This window comes from Colobus angolensis, unplaced genomic scaffold (assembly GCF_000951035.1).
Source record: "Colobus angolensis palliatus isolate OR3802 unplaced genomic scaffold, Cang.pa_1.0 Scaffold302, whole genome shotgun sequence".
NCBI classification, from domain to species: Eukaryota; Metazoa; Chordata; class Mammalia; order Primates; family Cercopithecidae; genus Colobus; species Colobus angolensis.
Genome location: NW_012116289.1, coordinates 3,059,792 through 3,079,433, shown reverse-complemented (window position 1 = coordinate 3,079,433; position 19,642 = coordinate 3,059,792). Strand labels below are relative to the sequence as shown.

The following is a 19,642-nucleotide window of genomic DNA, read 5'->3' as shown; positions in this document are numbered from 1 at the left end:
TGAGGGCATTATTCTGATTTTTTTTTTTTTTTTTGGTGGCTATTTAAATCTGTGAGGTGGGCATTTAATACTTACTTTAAAATTTGCTCAGCAGTTGTGGGACACCACTTTTACTCATTTGTTGGGGAGTGGGCACCCTTCTAGTTCCTTTTGAGGTGATTCTTACCCCTGGCATGAGCACTGGTTGAGCCTAGAGTTGGAGGAAGGTAGGCTGTGTTTACCTTCATTCAGGCTTCTGAGGAGACAATCAGCCCTCTTGTGGCCTGAGTCTCGATGGCCAGCCAGGGAGCATCCTCAGGCATGCCCCTCACATTTGTACCCTTTGGTAGCCACACCATGCTTCCCTAACTGCTGGAGCAGAAAGGCTCTAGTGATGTGGGATTGCCTGAGAGTAAATGGCCCATCCCTCCCCATAGAGGAGCAGCTTTCTACATTTTACAAGTGGCAGAACAACTCCCCCACTTCTTTTTCTTCTTCTTCTTAATAAAGAAATGTCGTGAGCAAGCCCGGGACATACAACAGATAAAAGCGGAGTTTCTCTGGTTGAAGCCAGAATAATGGGAAGGGAGTGGAGCTGGGAGGGGACAGAGTCACACCCTCTGGCTCCCCTTGCTGTGTGATGAGACCAGAGGAGAGCTACTTTATAGAACTGTACTTTGGATCCTCGATAGAAACAGCTCTTACTGCAGGATACCGCTAAGGACATTGTTCTCCTCCTATACAGCACCCTTTCTAGGAAGACCATAGAATACATTTCTCATGGGTCTCACTTCCAAAAAATCCTTGTTATTTTCCTCCTTTTTTTTTGGAGTGCTTGATTTATTTTTCTTATCTTATGGAAGCCATGGCTTAATGCCCCTTTTAGCATCGCACAGAGCTGCCCTTCTGGCAGTTTCTCAGGACTGCCCTGCACATATTTTATGAATTATAGAAATTAAGTCAGGAATCCAAGTATAATTTCTACTTTATTTTCCTATTGTCCCGAATTTCACTTGGTTTTCATTAAATCTTCTATCTTACACGTGTGCGTACCTTACCTCAAATCCTTTCTGGAACAAAACAGGATAAAAATAAACACATGAATGTGTAAGCGTACTTTAAAACCGACAAGCCATCCAATAACCTTCTGCAGCCACCATGTGACTGTGCTCACCTCGTTGGGGTGGAATCCATCCACGGGCTCAATGAGCTGCCAGGACTGTCCGCCTCTCTTCTGCCACTCCTGTATGACTGCAGGACACACAACGAGAGGGTTACAGACACACTTGCACAAGCAACGGCCAACATCCAAGAACAAGGACGTGAGAGCTGCCTATGCCCTCCCGGGCCCATGTTGACTCAGCCATGGCTGTCTCTGAGCTGCTCTCTTGCACTGGGGGATTTCTGAACATAAATGATCTTCCCACTGTGTGTGTGTGCTTTTTCTAACTCAGGAAGGGAATACATGAGAATGTTGGATAAATGTGGTTTGTGTAGCAGGGAGAGCAGTAGCAAAAGGTGAGCTCTAAAATATTCAACACCTATCTCAGTACACGTCATTTTTCAGTGGTGCGGTAGGATGGTATTACAGTAGGGGAAAATCAAACATTTTGTTAACATCCCCTTTCATGGGTTGCCATTTGCAGACTCTGCCTGCATGTATCAAGCACTTGCCTTTAAAAATCATACAGTATGTCAGGAATATAATTACACAAAATTATCTCATCGCCACAGTTAGAGGGAGTATGGCTGCAGAAAAAATATTATGAACCCCAAAGTGATGAAAAGCAATGAAACTGTCCTTCAACAGGGGTAAGAGACCAAGAATGTCAGTTGCTCTAAGGCAGCAACACAATTAACTCTACATCATTGCATCATACAGTCAGTAAGAACTCCTCAAGGAAACTTCAAATCCCTAGGAAGCCTCCAGAGAGCAGCATCTGAGCCAGCTGCTCCTGGCGAAGCTACGCCCTCACTTTCCCAGCGTCCAGTGATGGGGGCAGGCACAAGTACGATTCATCCCGTTCTTTACTCTTCATTCCCCAGGAAACTCAAGAACATAGGTCTGTGCCCTCTGTTTCTCCTCTTCTCATCCCAAAGTAAGGATGGAAATTCTGTCAGGGGCTTTGATTGGACAAGAGGGGCTGGACTTCCCAGGGCTGAGTCAATACAAGGCTGCTGTTGCAGTTAGTCCTAATATCCCAGCATGGTATCCCCACTTACTACTCAATCTCCATTCCCCAGGGGCTGAGGATAATGCTGCCCTTCTCAAAGCTCAGGAAGAAATTCATACTAATGGTTTGGAGTCCTACACACTGAATCGCCAGCCCCTGTTAGCTTATTCTCTGGCAGAAAGACTGCCCCGAGCCACAGCCTCATATTATGCTTCTGCGTTTTACTAGAGGCTGTTAGAAGAAGCAGCTATTGAAAAGTGGCCTTTGCATTTCTTGAAAACACAAATTGAGGACACTGTCCACTGTGTTCTGTGGTGTCTGCCACACAGAGTCTCCAGGGAGAAGTTGCGGCGTGCTGGTAAATAACACTTCTTTCTGAAGGAATGGTAGGTACCTGCTCTTCTAATAGGAAGCTCAGAGCTGCATTGATGCTTAAACAGCACTCACTCTCGTGCAAGTTTATTTGTTCTGTCAAGCCAGCATGCAGCTTTCGACAATTTCTTTCTTGCCCTTGGCCACAGTGTCTTGTAAAGGGACAGTTTCGGGGAAGCTTGCCTGGCTCAGTCTTCAGTTTGCCTGGCCTGTTTTGCCTGCTTTTTCTTTTTTTTTGGGTAGGCGGGGGATGACCTTGGAATCCAACCTTCTTCTTGAGGTTCAATTCTAGCTGCCCCACCTTTCCCTCTGGACTTGACACTCTGAAGCTCCTGTGGGTTCCAGACTGCCCTGCTGGCTGCGATACTGGCCCTGCCTGCTCAGGGATGTCGTCCAGCCCATTCCCTGCCATTCCCGATCTGAACATCCAACAAATTGCCCTTAATGGAGAACCAGGCGTCTGGAAAGATTTCTTCAAACGCAGAGCCAGGATCACCACCACTGAGCTCTCTCAGTTCTCTTTGTCCTTTTATGGTCTTTGTCTCATCTATCCTTGCAGTCCCACAGGAGTCTCTCAAACAAAAATCAGCAATGATGCAGAAAGACCCAGGCCAGGTGAAATGTCAGCCTCCCTGTCCCCTCCGTGACTTCAGAGATGACGTCATCTCCATTCTACTTGTGCTCCTTTTTGCTTCACCAAAGTTCTTGATGAACATTTTGTCCCTTCTCCCACTTTTCCCTTTATTTTTAGTTGGGTTTCACCTTATGCTGTACAGATGCTAACAGAAGAAAGAAAAGAAAGAATGAAAGAAAATCCCAACAGGGTGTTGCAAGGACTGAATATTTGTGTCCCTTTCAAATTCCTGTGTTGAAACCTGAATCCACATTATGATGGCATAGGTAATTATTCCATGAAGATGGAGCCCCTATCATGGGGTTCATGCCCATGAATTCAGGCCCAGCCAGGTGTGGTGGCTCATGCCTGTAATCCCAGCACTTTGGGAGGCCGAGGTGGCTTGATCACAAGGTCAGGCGTTCAAGACCAGCCTGGCCAACATAGTGAAACCCCGTCTCTACTAAAAATACACAAGAAAACCCAAAAACAAAGAAACAAACAAAAAAGTTAGCCGGGTGTGGTGGTGGGCGCCTGTAATCCCAGCTACTCGAGAGGCTGAGGCAGGAGAATTGCTCGAACCTGGGAGGAAGAGGTTGTAGTGAGTCGAGATGGTGCCACTGCACTCCAGCTGGGGCGACAGTGTGAGATTCCATTTCAAAAATAAATAAAAATAAAATGAACCCCAGAGGGTTCTCTCACTCTTTTTTTTTTTTTTTTTTTTTTTAAACCGTGTGAGGATACAACGAGAAGTTGACAGTCAGCAACATGGAAGGGGACCCTCACCAGAACCTGACCATGCTGGCATCCTGATTTTAAACTTTTAGCCTCCAGAACTGTAAGAAATAACTTTTTGTTGTTTATAAGCCACCCAGTTCATGGTATTTTATTACAGCATTCTGAGATAAGACAGTTATTAAAAAATTCCCAGGTGTGTTAATAAGAGCAAGCCAATGGGAATTGAGCCCAATCAAGACTTCAGACAGAACCTACTAAAAAGTTGTGAAGAGTTGGATGAATAAGACATGGAGGCAGAGTCCTCTTGTAATAAACAGATGCATAGCAAACCAGGACCTGACCTGGACTATCCTGGTGTCATCTGATGCAGTGGTGGTAGGAAGCCTCTTAAATACTTTTTGACTCTCCGTGTTTGCAAAGAGAGTTGAATGACATATTGAATCAAAATCCATGCCTGAGATGGCTAAGAAAAAGTCTAGAAGAGGATTATGGTGATCAGGAGCTCTGGAAAATCCACAGTAGAAAGCAAATTTGAACCTGTTAAGGAAACACAGTTTAAACAAGATCGTGTTCCTTGAGAAGAATGTTTACTAGGAGCCTGATATTACAAAGGTGAGATTTGCTTATACAGGAGTTTCTTAGACTGTGATTCAATTTTGGCATATAGGCTTAAAGTAATTCTAGGCTATTTTCATTTTGATTTGCATTTTATGTGAGTTACTAATTACCAAACTAAAACCTATGGCCCTTAGAGAAAGAAAGAGAGGTGTTGATAGATGTCTTCATGGAACAAGATGATTCAATTATCAGAGTTAGTGACGCAGGTTGAGCATCTCACATCTGAAAAGCCAAAATCCAAAATGCTCTAAACTTCAAAACTTTTTGAGTGTCAACATGATGCTGAAAGGAAATGCCTACTGGAAAACTTTGGATTTTGTATGTAGGATGCTCAACTGGTAAGTATATATAATGCATATATTCCAAAATCCTAAAACATCCCCCCAAATCCAAAATCTGAAACACCTTTGGTCCCAAGCATTCAGGATAAGGATATTCAACCTATACTGTGTTTTCAAAATGAGAAGAGATGACCATTCCCTTCTCCTTGCCTTGGAGACTTGAGCAATCCCATAATTGTGGGGATTATAAAAGGAAAACTCAGGAAAAAAAGCACAAAGAAAGAGAAGGATATTTACTTGCCAAGCTTTGTGGAGGAACAGGAACAGACCCTAGGGTTGGGAGCAGTGGGAGAGGTCCACCTTTTATCATCACCATAGTCCAGCAATTCTAAATGATGTCGATGATAACACATTCTTCCCTGCTAGGAAATTATTCCTGTCTGTCAACTCCCATCCCTTCCCTACATTAGGTGGCAACTACAAGGGAGTCCAGCCTTTGGAAGAACTTGCTTGCCATATAAAATAATACAATAGGTGTTCAAAGAAAATGCTACAAGTTTACTAAGACTACACCCTGTTTATTTACAGGGTAAACATCATTTTTTTCCCCATATGATTTTTATGCCTGTGAGGGCTACGGGTCATCACATGTATGTAGCTATCAGGGCGGTAAAACTTAAGGGAGCTTCAGTAACTCACAGGCAAGTGTTTATTTAGAAATTTTATCTGTATTGTGGCCAATGTCACAGGAAAGATCCTTTTTTTGTTTATCTCAGGATGAATTCTGCTTTCTTGGGAGAAATGCAATACCAGACACTGGTCTTTACTTTTTCCTTGATTGATTTTAGAGTGGGAGGTCCAATCAAAGATAACATGGTAAGTTGGTCAGTTTCCTTTCTACTTTGGACCATGACTTAAAATAGACCAATGAATTCCTATTTGTCCTTCAGAAGACCTGGATTAAGTTTCTTGAATGATCGTGGATGATCTGTGGAGATTTGGAGCATAATGTATTTTGTTTTGTTTTCTTCTTCTTTAATGTAGTTTATTTGTAAAGTCAAAGAAACTGCTAATGACCAGCTTTTCAAAGATGTAATAGAAAGAATGGAGGAAGACTCATAAAACACTTGATAGCTGTTTGATGAACAGCAACACTAGCAGATATTTTAAAGAAAAGGCTGCTTTCTGGTCAGCACCATAAAGTCATTGGCTGATTTCACAAATGTATTCATGGTGAGGGGAACCAAGAGCCAGGTTTACTCCAATTGAGCTATCTGGGAAGCTGAGGGCAGCTGGAGATATATTTAAACTGTCAGTGTAAAAATGGCTTTGTCAGCCAAGTGGCATTTTCTTTCCTCTATGGGGAGGTGTGGTGCAGACAAAGAAAAAGAATATCACCTGCTCAAGTTGGCATTTCCTGAAGGGAGGAAAAGTTGCTGCCTCTGTTTAGTTCATAACCAGTTGGAGAATGAGTCAGCAAGAGACAAAAAGAGTCTTTGGAGATGAGCAATCACCTTTCAGTGCTGGACTAAGGCTGCCAGGGTGGAAAATGAATGGGTCTTGTGCCTACCCTCAAGAGACAGGGACCCTCAACTGCAATTTGCTCTGTCACAAGGATGTGAAATTGTGAATTTTAGTATCATGAAAAATGAGAATATTTTTAACACAATGGTCAGATCACATACAGTACCAAAATGAGAGGAGAGATTTTCATGGGACTATCAGGATTGCAGACTTAAGATATAACTCTGTAGGATTTTAATTTCTGATAAAAGATTACTTTACTTCTTGGTAATGAGATGCATTTCTACCATACCTTCCGCGAAGGAACTCAAAGTACTTCAGAGGCATGAATGGAGCTGGGGGGTGGGTTGGACATCAGGAGTGAAGGAGTTGCTTCATACACACTGACGATGGTGGGGGTGGGAGGATGGCCACTAGCAGTTATTGAGTCCTTACAACTTTACAAGTTTTGTTTTACTTAATCCTTACATGGGTTAGTTATTTCTATCCTACATACAAGGAAACAAAGGCTGGGTGGTTATTTAATTCACTTGAGGCTACCCAGCTATTCTGTGTCTGAGCTGGAATAGGAACACAGTTGTAAATTCTGGGCTCTTTCTATAAGCACACGTTGTACCCACAAGAGGTGGGTTTCTGGGAAGATGAGCTGCCCAGGCATGGGCGGTTACCCATGGAGATGGATCTTGGAGGGGATTATCCCTCCAGCTACTTTGGAAAATGCTAAAATTTCAAGTTAAAAATGTCCTTTGCAGTACCTGACCCTGAGCTTAAGTCAGGACACTACCACAGTTTCCCAAAACCAGACAGAAAAGCTAGCTCTTTCAGAGGTGGACAAGGTGGCACCTAGACATCAAATGCAGGTGCTGTATCAGATGTTCATGGGGGCGGGCCCCACAGTGGTCCCACTGTTCTCACATGCCTTCCCTAGTGGGGTGCCCACTAACTTCCTGAGGAGAAGACGAAGAAGGCCCCATGGAGAAATGCCTAGGAGGCTTCTCCCACGTTGCTGTAGAATGTTCAGTTCAGCTTAATTTAACTTTTTGCTTTTTCACTGCGTTTATTATTGTTGTGAGGACAAGAAAGGACTGATGAGGCTCTGCTTCCAAGCATGTCAATTCACCAGTGGAATTCTGGGCAGACAAGAATAAAGCTCTTCTCTCTATATCCTCCACAGAGATAAGGACTCTTCTGTTTTGTTGACAATTATGTTCCCAGCACCTTCATAGCTCCGGGCACATAACAGGACTTACAAATCTGATGACTGACCTAGCTCTTAATCTTGAGGCATTTTAGAGCTCCATTTATTAAACTTTATTTTTATTTTTACAGAGATGAGGTCTCTGTCAACCAGGCTGGAGTTCAGTGATGTGATCACAGTTCACTGTAGCCTCAACCACCCAGGCTCAAGTGATCTCCCCATCTCAGCCTCCAGAGTAGCTGGGACTACAGGCATGCACCACCATGCCTGGCTAATTAAAAAAAAATTTTCATAGAGATGGGGTGTCGCAATGTTGCCCAGGCTGATCTTGAACTCCTGGACTTGAGTGATCCTCCCACTTCGGCCTCACAAACCCTTTACTAAACTGTAATGGACATAGAAATGACCTGTGGATTGTGTTTGAATGCAGGTTCTGATTAGGTAGGTCTGGAGTGGGCCCTGGAACTCTGCATTTATAACCAGCTCTTGGGTGGTGTTGATTTTGCTTATCCAGAAGCATACATTGAGTAGCAAGGGTGTAAGGAAATGGTACCTTTTCTGTGTAACAGGCATAACATTTAGGAGGATGGCACATTACTTCATACAATCATCACAGAGAATTGTTAGGAAGATATGGTATCCCCATTTCCAGGGCTGGAAAGGGAGTTTAAAATATTCAGAGAATTGCCTGCAATCCCAGAGATAATAAATGACAGAGCTAGAGATCACTTTGGAAAGTAAAAAAAGTCCCATGTGAGTGTTAGACATTATTATATTTTTAATAACTTTATCTATATTCAAGGTTGACGATGATCAAAGATCACTTGGTGGTGCATTTGTTTACACCAGGAATTCATTAATGAGTCTTCAACTCTGCATTTTAATGAGAAGTTATTTATCAAAATGTCTCTCCCCATGAGAGAAATGTGTATCACCTAGGCAGGAAATCTAGTTAAGGGAGATCAGTCTTGTTGAAAGGATGTTTGGAATTGAACTACTAGAGTCTGCAATGCAAAATGTGTCAGCGAATGTAATATTTGATAATTCATGATGGCCATCTGCTCCAACCCAGATGCTACGATGGGGGCACTGGGGGTGGGGGACAGAGATGATAAACTCTGGATGAGGAATCTTCCATCTTTCGCCTACACTGTGAAACCCTTCATTAGCATTATCTCATCTGGCAGTCAACAGGCGGCTTTGCTCTTGTATAAAAATTGCTTAGCAATGAAAATGAATCAGGAAGGATTATAGTCAATAAGCAATATTTTTTCAGACTCAAGATGTAAAGGGTAAATCAGTAGCTATAGTAATCATGCCTGTTTTTGTGTGACCCCTCAGCAGTGACTCCAGTGTTTGGACAGAATGCTAAAAAAGAAACTTAGTAATAGTCTTTCCAGAAAGTTCGGACATGGGTTGATCACTTTGCCACCGGCAAGTTCTTTGGTCCCTCCCTTAGAGATTCTGATTAAGTTCATCCTATATGGAGTGTGGGAATCTGCACTGCTCTTGAGTCCCTGGGTATTTCAGGGCCCACTGTGAGAGGTGCCACCATATCCCTCATTTCTGTCACATCCATCAGGTAACCAGGGCTTTTAACCTGGCAAGAACAGGTTAGTGAGTGCATTAACCTGTAGGTTGCTAGCCCAAAGCTCTTTCTAACCAGTCACTGGCTCTATTGCATCAGGGATTCTAAAATGATGGTGAAGTACAGAGGTAATGCTGAGCCCAATCTTTTCAGAAAAAGTCCCACATTTTATCTTTTTTTCAATACTGAGAGCTATTAGTGTGTCAGAATAGGCAGGAGTAATCCTGCCTAGTCTGCGGCCTGCTGGCTTATCACCAGCTGCCCAGGCCCTAAATTAGCTGCTGCTTTCATCTTCTGTCAACACCCAAACAAAGCTACTTACTTTCATGGAAGGCAAAATCCATGTAGAAAAGATCGAAGTTTGTAAATTTCTCACTGGTTGCAATTTTTTTCAGTGTGTTGGAGAGTTGCTCTGCTCTCTGAAGAGAGAGGAAACAGGCAGAATTCCATGAAATCTAGACTTTGACTTTAGTGACATAATTCAGGCAGAAGAAAGAAATCGATCTTCCCCATCCTACTCTACTTTCATTTCTCCAAGCCATCAGCAGACAGCTGCTCTGCACATTAAATTCTAGTCACATACAAATGGCCAGTGAACATGCGACAAATGTTAACATTCTTTAGGAATTGAATCAGTGTAAATTAGTGATACTAGTTTTTCCACCCTTGGGATTGGCAAAAGTAAGATAACCATGATATTGAATGTTGTCATGGGTAGGTGAATGAGAATGTCATTAGCTTAACTTTTCTAGAGAGCAATTTGGCAATATGGATCAAATCCTTAAACATGGACATACCCTTTGGCCCAGTAATTCTTCTAGGAATTTGTCTCAAGGGAATAGAGATGTACACAGAGACTTACATCTTTAGATATACGATTGTTCATCACAATGCTATTTATCATAGTATAAATTTGGAAACAATCTAAATGTCCAACACCAAAGGATGAAATAAATCATAATATATTCACATGTATAAACTTTAGAATGGTTACAATATTATGGTGTGGAGAAACAATTTATGAACACTGGAAAGCATAAAAGAGTATGTGCATTCTCATACTAAGGAGGCAAAAAACCAAATATATTGATCTCTGGAAGTGGTAATGGGAAGACATACACATATACTAACTTTGGGTGGTGAAATTTTGGGTGATCTTTGTTACTTTTCTTTATTTTTCTTTGTGTTCTCCAAGTTCAAAAAATTGAAATATGCTTTTTATGTAAAAAATATTCAATAAGTCTTTTGTTCGTTCATTTTTGTTTTTGAGACAGGGTCTTGCTCTGTCGCCCAGGCTGGAATGCAATGGCGCGATCTTGGCTCACTGCAACCTCCGCCTCCTGGGTTCAAGTGATTCTCATGCCTCAGCCTCCTGAGCAGCTGGGACTACAGGTGCCCACCATGGCACCTGGCTAATTTTTGTATTTTTAGTAGAGATGGGGTTTCATCATGTTGATCAGGCTGGTCTCAAACTCCTGACCTCAAGTGATCCTCCCACCTTAGCCTCCCAAAGTGCTGGGATTACAGATGTGAGCCACTGCGTCCGGCCTCAATAAGTATTTTACAAAGAGATTATTCACCATCTGTGAAAGAAGTGCAAACCATGTTCTTTGAGCAATGGATTCCCTGAGAGAAGGGAGGAAGGTTCTTATTTACCTCGGGAGAACTTCTGTCATGCATAGGGGCCAAACTCAACCAACTCTCTCCAAATCCACAACTATGCTTAGGACCAGCTTTAAAAGGTGTGTGTGTGTGTGTGTGTGCACGTGCATGCAGGGGAGTGTTTGTGTACACATGTGGACACACGAGAGAGACAGTGGCTGAGAAACACAGTCAGCAGAGGACAGACCCAGAGCGAGACAGAAGGAGACAGGGTGCACCAGGTTCTCTTGGCTCCCCAAGCACCTGGAAGGTTTGATCTTGTTATTCACCAGCTTGGAGACCATCCCCCTGCCAGGATCCCATCCCCAGTGAAAACTCTGCAGCAAACACGGGGAAAGAATGATCAAAGATGGTATCAAAAGGGCTGTGACAGTCGTACCTCTGAAGTGAGAGTCCGCAACGTCTTGTTGGAAGACATCCAGCCGTGGCAGGGGCTGACCTGAGAGCGGGAAAACACTTTGATTACAGAGGAACAGGGTGGGTAAGCAGGCCTTGAAGCAAGCTAGTGAGTGCTCACCTGGAGGCAGTTCAGGAAGGAGTACAAGTGCTCATAGGTCACGTCTTTATTTAGCTGGCCTGGAAAACAGAACGATCTGGTAGATTGCAGGCACTCAGCAATAGCAGCATTTAGAGACACTGGGGGGCTTCCCTGCCTCCCTTGCAGAAGGTTGCTATTTCCAGGGGATTCCCCTGATTTTTCATGCAGCATTGCTCTTGAAGAATGCCTGTGCTTTCCTCCTTTCTGAGCCTCTAGAAATTCAGACCCAGACTTGGGGAGGAGCCCTGAGGAACTCACTCCCGTATAGAGCTCTGGGCATGGGCCAGGATGGGGCTGGGGGAACTGGCCTCATCTGGACTCAGGAAAAAGAAATCCAAGTATCCTACAGCTCAATATGAATCAGGATGCCTTGAATAAAGCCCTTTAAGAGCAGCACTTTCTCCTGGCCATGGTATGAAACGCTCCCTGCATGGGGCACAGGGAACATTCGAGGTGGCGGTTGACCTAATTCTCTTTTTGAGGTTTATGGAACGCTCAGGTCTGACCAAATTATGCCATGCCAAGGGCCTGGCAGGACATTCTGAGTATCTGAAGCTCTGACCACGTAGTTCCCTGCAGTTGGTGAGCTGAAAGCTGTACAAAATGCTCGGGTGGCCCATGGGATGGGGAGGCAATACCTCATGTCTCCCTTTGTGGCACTGGATTAAGGGCTGTCCAGTGAATATCTTATTTGACCCTAATTAGTAGACACCCTTATTTTCTAGTGCAGGTTACAGAGGTACCTAACAAAGTGAAAAGTACCAGATGAGGGTTCATCCAGTTTTTCTGAACATCAGCTGTAATCCCAGAATCTGTGGGGGTGATTTCTTCTCTCTTCCAACACTGCTCCACCCCGCCTCCAGCATATACTCCCCCCGAAGCAATTAGACTTTCATGCTGTGGCTGACACACAAAATCCAGGTCTCCCCAAAGCTCGGGGGTGAATGACTGACACTGTATCCATTAACACTCCTCACACTCTTGAAAACATAAAGGAAGATAATAGGAACCTATCTCAGAATGAAGAGAAAGATTGAAGGTGATAGAACACAGTCTTATTTTTCACTTATACCTCTGGTTAGCTAGACTGGAAGATAGATTCAATTTTCTTGTCATAGAGAAAAAATTTATTATCTCTCTGTGTGGGTGAGTGAGTCCCAGGACAGGAAAGCCACAGGCTCATTACGGCCATTAAAGTCACAGTGACCCGCCAGGTCTGTCTTCTGCACAGGCTTCTGTATCTTCACATTTTAAATGAATCCCAAGCCCTCGGCTTTTGTCCTTGCTCTCATTTTATGGGTCCAACACTGAGCTCCCATTTTCCCCCAAGTTCCTACTTCTACCCACCGAGGCTTTGTTCCATTTTGTGTGTGTGTGTATGTGTACTTTTTGTCATTTGCTCCCTTCCTGAATGTGTCTCAGCGGCACTGACTGACGTTTTCCTTCTCCACTCCCCACCCTGGGTTCTCCATGTGCTCTTCCGGCTTGGCTCTTCCCCTTTGGGAGCTGCCACTGAGTTGTGACCTTCTGCCTCCCCACCTTCTGGGAGGGTCCAGTGTCTGGCTGCTTTTGCCTTGGTGCCTGGCGTCATCTTGTCTCTATGTTGGAACTGGGGCCTCATAGTGAAACTTAGGTAGCCTGGCTGGGGCCCTGCCACCCTTCTGGGCCCTGGTGTGTCCCCTCCCACTGAGGGGCAGCATCTCTCTGCAGCCTGATGGGAGGTGGCACCTCATGCCTGACCGTGCACTCTCCCCTCCCCACCTTCAGGCCTGGATTGCTCTGATATCCAGAGAGGCCGGAGTTTGTCCTGCTCCTGTGACACCAGGAACTTCACTGTTGACTCCTCTTGGGGGATGAAGGCCCACCTTGGCTTTGCTCCACCCTGCCTGACGCCCTCTCCTGCTGTCCTTCTGCTGATGGCCAGCACAGTTCCCAATGAGACCCTGAGGGGTACCCCGCTTCTGCACCTCCTCAGTCCCTCTCCCTTTCCCTCTGTCTCCTGGCTCCACCTCCAGCTGGACCTGATTGAGAAAGGGAATATCCTCAATGTGGGTGGCTGGGTCTGCTGAACAGGATGAGGGCACATTAGGTGCATTTAGAAGAACCTGGGAAAGTTGTAATGAGTCAATGTCCCTCCTCTCTGGTGTTTCTGCCTGTTAGAGGGTAGGGACTCTGGGGCTGGTCATGTGGAAGATTGGCTAGGGGTGCTTGCGATGGACTGATGGTTTCGAGGAGGGGAAGAGGGAAATGGTTCTTACACTGTCTGCTTTATTGGCAACATCAGTTGGTCCCCCACTCTTTCTTTTAAAGCTTTGGCTTTGATCTTTGTTGCTTTAATGTAATTTCGGCCTATTGATCCTACCTCTATGGGGTGCATGAAAAGAGGTTGTGTCTGTGACTCCCTGGTTAGCAAGTCCATCTGGATAGGAAAGCTGACCAAGAAAGCCCAGGGGCAGGCCAGGAGGACTGTCCCACAGTGGCCAGGAATCACCAGGGGCTGAGGAGCTCTGTCTATGTGTATCTGTGTGTCTTCATGTGTGTCTGTGTGTCTGTGTCTCTGTGTGTCTTCGTGTGTGTCTGTGTATGTGTGTTTCTGTGTCTGTGTCTCTCTGTGTTTCTGTGTGTTTCTGTGTCTGTGTGTGTGTATGTGTCTGCATGTGTGTATCTGTGTGTGTGTCTCTGTGTGTGTGTGTGTGTGTGTGTCTGTGTGCCTGTGTGTGTGTTGTGGGGAGCCAGTGGACTGTCCCAGTGTTTGCCATAAGCTCCTCTGAAGATCAAAGGCCTGTTCTTCTCCACCTGGCTAAGTGTCGGCTTTTGTCTTCGTAATCTGCAACTTCTTTAGGGCAGGGTCTCTGGTAACTATTTAATTCTGGAAACATAATTGAAATCTGAGGTACCATAGAAACCTAGAACCAACAAAGATCAGTCACAGCTCCATGAAATGCCATGTAAATGTATTAAAACCACATTCATTCAGACAGAGGGAAAGCACGTGATAAAATAGAAACACCAAGGTATTTTAAAAAGGCATTTGGTTTCAAGTTTAAGAGTAATTGGGACAAGATGAAGTTGCTGTTTTGTGGCAGAAGCCCTTCAAGGCAGGCCCACTAGCAGATGAATTTGCAGCCAGGAGTCCCTGGCTTCCTCCCTATCATCTAAGCCTTGGGATGGCCCCAGAAGGCCTGTGACTTGCCCATCCTCATGGCACTCGGCACGTTCACTATCAGGGTCCATGTGCTGCGTTCCTCAGCAGAGCTGTCTTTTCTCTCTCATTTGAGGACACAGACTGCATCTTATGTCATCTTTACTCAAAAGCACAGAATAGGAATCTCAGAGATATTTCTGGAATGATTGCCTTTATTACAGACCATGGCTGAGAGGACTTGTGACTGGCCAAGCTTGACTTTTCTCAAAAGACCCATGCCAGTAGAATCCCGGTGTGTGAGGCTTGCTGTCTGGTAATTCCTTACAAAGGCAATAAACTCCCACCAGGAATTTTAGTGACAAGTAGAGGCTTGTGGGATGCCCCAGCCCTCAGCAGCCAGTGACAGACTGGGTAGAATCTGGCTGAGGAGGAGGGATGCCAGGAGGGATTGGTCACCCCCTCTTCCCTGGCAAGAGTGAGACAGCCACCTGCTCTTGTTCTGGGCCCCTGTGACCTGCCGAGTGGGTGCTGTGGCATCTAACCCTGCCTTCACTGGTTGCTCAGGCTGAGTTCCTGCCCGTCCTTCTGAGGGGAAAGGAGGCAGCAGAGACTGTGTCACTGACCAGGGGTTCTCCTACCATGCTTCTGTTCCCTGAACTCTTTCTTAATTTTTAAGAAGTGGCCCAAGTCAAGTCTAGACATTATGATCACCACATTTCTAGGCCCAAATAAATGGAACTCGTCCCCTTCCCCCTACTTCTTTTTCTTTGCACAGCACCCTTAGCACAACCCTTAACGTGGTGCCCAGGAATCAGACTTGAGTGTCCAACTGCTGACTAAGATGAGATCTATGGTGGCCTAGGCAGAGCAACCAAACCCTGAGGCTGGCCCAGCACGAACCCTGCTTCACTGCTGGCTCAAGATCCAAAGACGGGGTTTGGGGTGAGAGCAGAAGAGAGACAGCGCAAGAGCAATAAATAAAATTACTGTGGTTAATGAAAGCATCTATCTCACAGGGTTGTTTTAAGAATCACACCTTCCTAATGTGGCCCCCTCTTGCAGTCTATCATCTTGTGTGAGTTATGAGTCCTGTCAAAGGAGGCCTGGGGATGCTGGACAAATCCCATCTACTTCCCCAGCCTTTCTAGGAAGGACCCTGATGCTTTGTTGAGAAATTTATAATTTATTTTCCATGGCAACCAGGCAGCAGAGATAATTTAGGATGTGAATAATTACTTATCAGCATCAAACAAATTTTAGATGGTTTCAGCTTTCTCCTTGATTGGATTTTTTTTTCAAAACTACTGATGTTTCTATAGAACAAACTTGTTCTATCTTTTTCTTCTTCCCATTTTGTGCTGTGACATGCTAGGGTGTGATTAGCTGCCAGAAAGAGTCCACTTGAGAAGGACAAGGCAAAGTCTAGAGCAGTCTCTTAACCTTGTATGACTGTCTTGATTTTGGGGTGCTGTCTCGTGCATTGTAGATGTTTAGCAAACCCCCTGGCCTCTATTTGCTAGATGCTAGTTGCACCCTTCTTCTTCTGAGACTGAGTTTCACTCTTGTTGCCCAGGCTGGAGTACAATGGTGTGATCTCAGCTCACTACAACCTCCCCCTCCTGGGTTCAAGCGATTCTCTTGCCTCAGTCTCCCAAGTAGCTTAGATTACAGGCGCCTGCCACCATGCCCGGCTAATTTTTTTGTACTTTTAGTAGAGACAGGGCTTCACCATGTTGGCCAGGCTGGCCTTGAACTCCTGACCTCAGGTGATCCGCCCACCTCGGTCTCCCAAAGTGTTGGGATTACAGGCATGAGCCACTTTACCCAGCCTAGTTGCACCCCTCTTCTATCTCCAGATGTGATAAAAGCAGGGTGGGGGTGAGTGGGTTGCCCCCAGCTGAGAACCACTGGCCTAGAGAATCCACAGAAGTGGACAAATCCCCCAATCATCCTTTTTTCTTCCCTCAGTCCTTTCCAAATTGCATGGAGTCATTCTTACATACCATTCTTACATTCTTTTTTTTTTTTAGACAGAGTTTTTGTTTGTTTGTTGGTTGGTTGGTTTGTTTTTCACTCTTGTCACCAAGGCTGGAGTGCAATGGTGCGATATCGGCTCACTGCAACCTCCACCTCCTGGGTTCAAGCGATTCTCCTGCTTCAGTCTCCTGAGTAACTGGGATCACAGGCATGTGCCACCACGCCCTGCTAATTTTTGTATTTTTAGAAGAGACAAGGTTTCACTATGTTGGCCAGGCTTGACTTGAACTCTTGACCTCAGTTGATCCACCCGCCTCAGCCTCCCAAATTGCTAAGACTATAGGCATGGCACCGTGCCTGGCCTCATTCTTATATTCTTACACACATTTTTCCTTCCTCCAGTCCTTTCCAAATTACATGGAGTCATTCTTACATTTGGTCTCATATTTATGAAACCAAACATGTCTCATAAATCAAGTGAATTGCATGGCATATCGGAAAGAATTTATGGAGGTGCCATAACCAGAGTTCATGAAAAGAAAACAGGATTTGAAATCAGAAAAATGGAAGTCAAGTTGCTATTACTGTGATGGAGTAAATTGGGAACAAAATTCCCTGCCCCCAGCTTCTCTTTCCAAAGCATTTCTTAGTGTCGGAGAGACATTTGGAAATCTGAAAGAATCAGTTGAGGGCAGATGTACAATTTTCATATCCCGTGGTTCAAAGAGACATTCTTAGCCCAGGTTGGTGTCCTTCACGCATGCAAGGTTGGTGTCCTTAATACATGCAAAGCAGCCCAGAATGGAGTGAAGTTCCATGTGTGACCATGTTATTTCTAAGGGGGTGTGGTCAAAGTTGCATGAACAGGAAGAATATGCTCTCTACTTAGGTGAGGCTGGACAGTGTTTTGCTTGGATAATAATATTTGTGATACATGAGTAATTCAAAAGGAAAATGGTTTCATCCTTATTGGTGGAGAATCTGGAATGTGGGTGTCCACTATTGGTCCTCCAATTAAGAGACCAGAGCTCTTTGAGAGCTAGCTAAAGGACCCTTACTCTTTTCCCAGGTGGGGAGAGGCAGAATTTCCTGAGGGAGAAGTAGGGGGGTTGTCTTAGACAGGGACTGCAGGAAGAGGACAAGGAAAGACTGGAAAGATATACACAAAGTTGTATATGCAAGAAAAGGCTCTTGATGGCCTGAAATGGGAAATCTTGCTCCCCACCTGCCCCCTCTAAGGAGGGCGTGAAGGAATGAGTTTCAGGTCTTCTTTGAATTTCTCACCTGACTCCTAAGAAGGTGCTTGGACTGCCAGCACCTTTTAGTGGGTTGGGCTCAGGAGGTGAGTGGGGTAACACCAGGGAAAGGATAGCCCCTTCTTCATGATAGATTGGTGCAGGTGCTGTCAATATGGGGCTGAGAGGAGGGTACCCAGGCCTCTTCTTATAGATGCTCATCAGGGAAGACTAGGCCAGCTCCCTGTTCCTCTTCCTTGCTCAATTTTCTTCCTTGCTCAATTTATCACCTTCTGACATACTTTTGAGTCATTGTCCTACTGTAATATAAGCTTTCTGTGGGCAGGAACTTAGGACTATTGTGTTTTCTGCTGGTTACCCTGTGCCTAAAACAGTGCCTGGCACATAGTTGGCACTTAATAAATACATTCTCCTCTGAAATACAGAAAGCAGAGCCCTGCTACAACATATTCAGTGAACTCTGTGATATTTGGCAAGCTACCTAACCTCTCTGAGCGTTGGTTTTTTCATCTATGAAATGAAATTATTGTGGTTGATGAAAACATCTATCTCACAGGGTTAAGGATCACACTTTCCTAATGTGAATTACTAGCACTTTTATGTTATTTGTACAGTACCAAGAATATTTGAGTTGCCACTAGAAAGTTCCAGGAACATTTTAAAGCCTTTCAGAGCTAAGGACCCCAAGACAGTGTAGAAGCAGGAAATGAGCAGGCTGGAGGACCATGCTCTAGAGAATTCTAACAGGCCACCAGGAGGCACTTACCACTGAGGTTCAGAGAAATCCGTCTTTGACTCATGGGTCTGTCTCCTGTTTGGGCTTCCTCGGCTCATTTTACATTTCACCTTCTGTTAGAGGAATTTCCTGGTTTGAGTGCTTACCTTTTGATGTGTCCTAGTTCTTTGTGAATTACTTCTGCCCTTTCTGCCTTTGGATCTGATTCTGCTCACCTCTGGATAATGACCTTTAGATACTGCACCTGGGGGCTCTTGCCTTCATCAGCTCTGACCCATGTTCCATGATGGCATTTTAAGCACATTTCTATATGGTTTGAACCATATATACATTGAACTGTATATACATATGTTATTAAAGAGTAAAAGAATCTTCAAACTGATACCGAGAGGATGATATCTGTTGTGCAAATTATCCCAGAGAAAGGTTCCATCTGGTAAGCCATACAAAATAACATGGCTGCCATCGGGCAGGTGGGAATTTAGATGCTTCAGAGTCTGCATGACGTTGGAGTAGAGTTTCTCAGGAGTGGTCATGGCTGGGACTGGGTCACTCTTCCTGTTGGTGGAATAAATAGAAAATATCTTGGTTGATTGTAAGGATAGATGCATGCAAGTTGCATGCAAATACAAGATGCATCACACACACACACACACACACACACACACACACAGAATGTGGTGGTCATTGGAGCTATTTGCAAAATATTCCTGGATTTCTACCTTTCTGGCACATAGTCAGACTGTACTTACTGACTTCCTTGTGGTTGAGTGGACTATGTGACTAGTTCTAACCAATGAGTGGTGAGCTGAAGTGACATGTGTCATATCTGGTGATGAAACACCTTCTAGAATGCTCTTTTTCTTTGCATGGGTATAGGCAATGTTCTAAATAGCTGCTTCACCAATCTGAATCTCGGAACAGAGTCCCGTGGTGATCTCTGATGGACAAGCAGTATGAGAGAGACGTAAACATTTGTTGCTTTATGCTACTAAGATTTTAGGGGCCGTTTGTTCCTTTGTTCCTGTAGCATAAACTCACTGGCCTGACTTACACAATTTTTGAAATGAAAGGGGTCTGGTATTGCTAATGATTTATTTGACACTTTGAGGTCTGTAATTAGGTCTTTAAAACTTTTCAAATGTATCACAGTTAGGAAACAGAATCTTACTGACCAAGTTATATGTCCGCACTATAGCTTGCTTTTTATTCTTCAGTTTCTGCACTGGATTTGGACTTGCAT

At 44.6% G+C, this 19,642-nt stretch overlaps 1 protein-coding gene across 3 annotated transcripts in view; it reads right to left on the bottom strand.

Moving 5' to 3' along the window:
• Positions 1-19,642, bottom strand: part of AOAH (acyloxyacyl hydrolase (neutrophil)) — a 214,565-nt gene that overhangs the window by 7,673 nt on the left and 187,250 nt on the right. For all 3 annotated transcript variants that reach the window (XM_011950150.1, XM_011950151.1, XM_011950152.1), the window contains 5 exons: positions 18,785-18,957; positions 11,265-11,323; positions 11,127-11,186; positions 9,408-9,504; positions 1,154-1,230 (listed from right to left, as the gene is read on the bottom strand). In XM_011950150.1, coding sequence (XP_011805540.1) covers positions 1,154-1,230; positions 9,408-9,504; positions 11,127-11,186; positions 11,265-11,323; positions 18,785-18,957 — 466 coding nt within the window. The remainder of the gene's footprint in view (positions 1-1,153; positions 1,231-9,407; positions 9,505-11,126; positions 11,187-11,264; positions 11,324-18,784; positions 18,958-19,642) is intronic.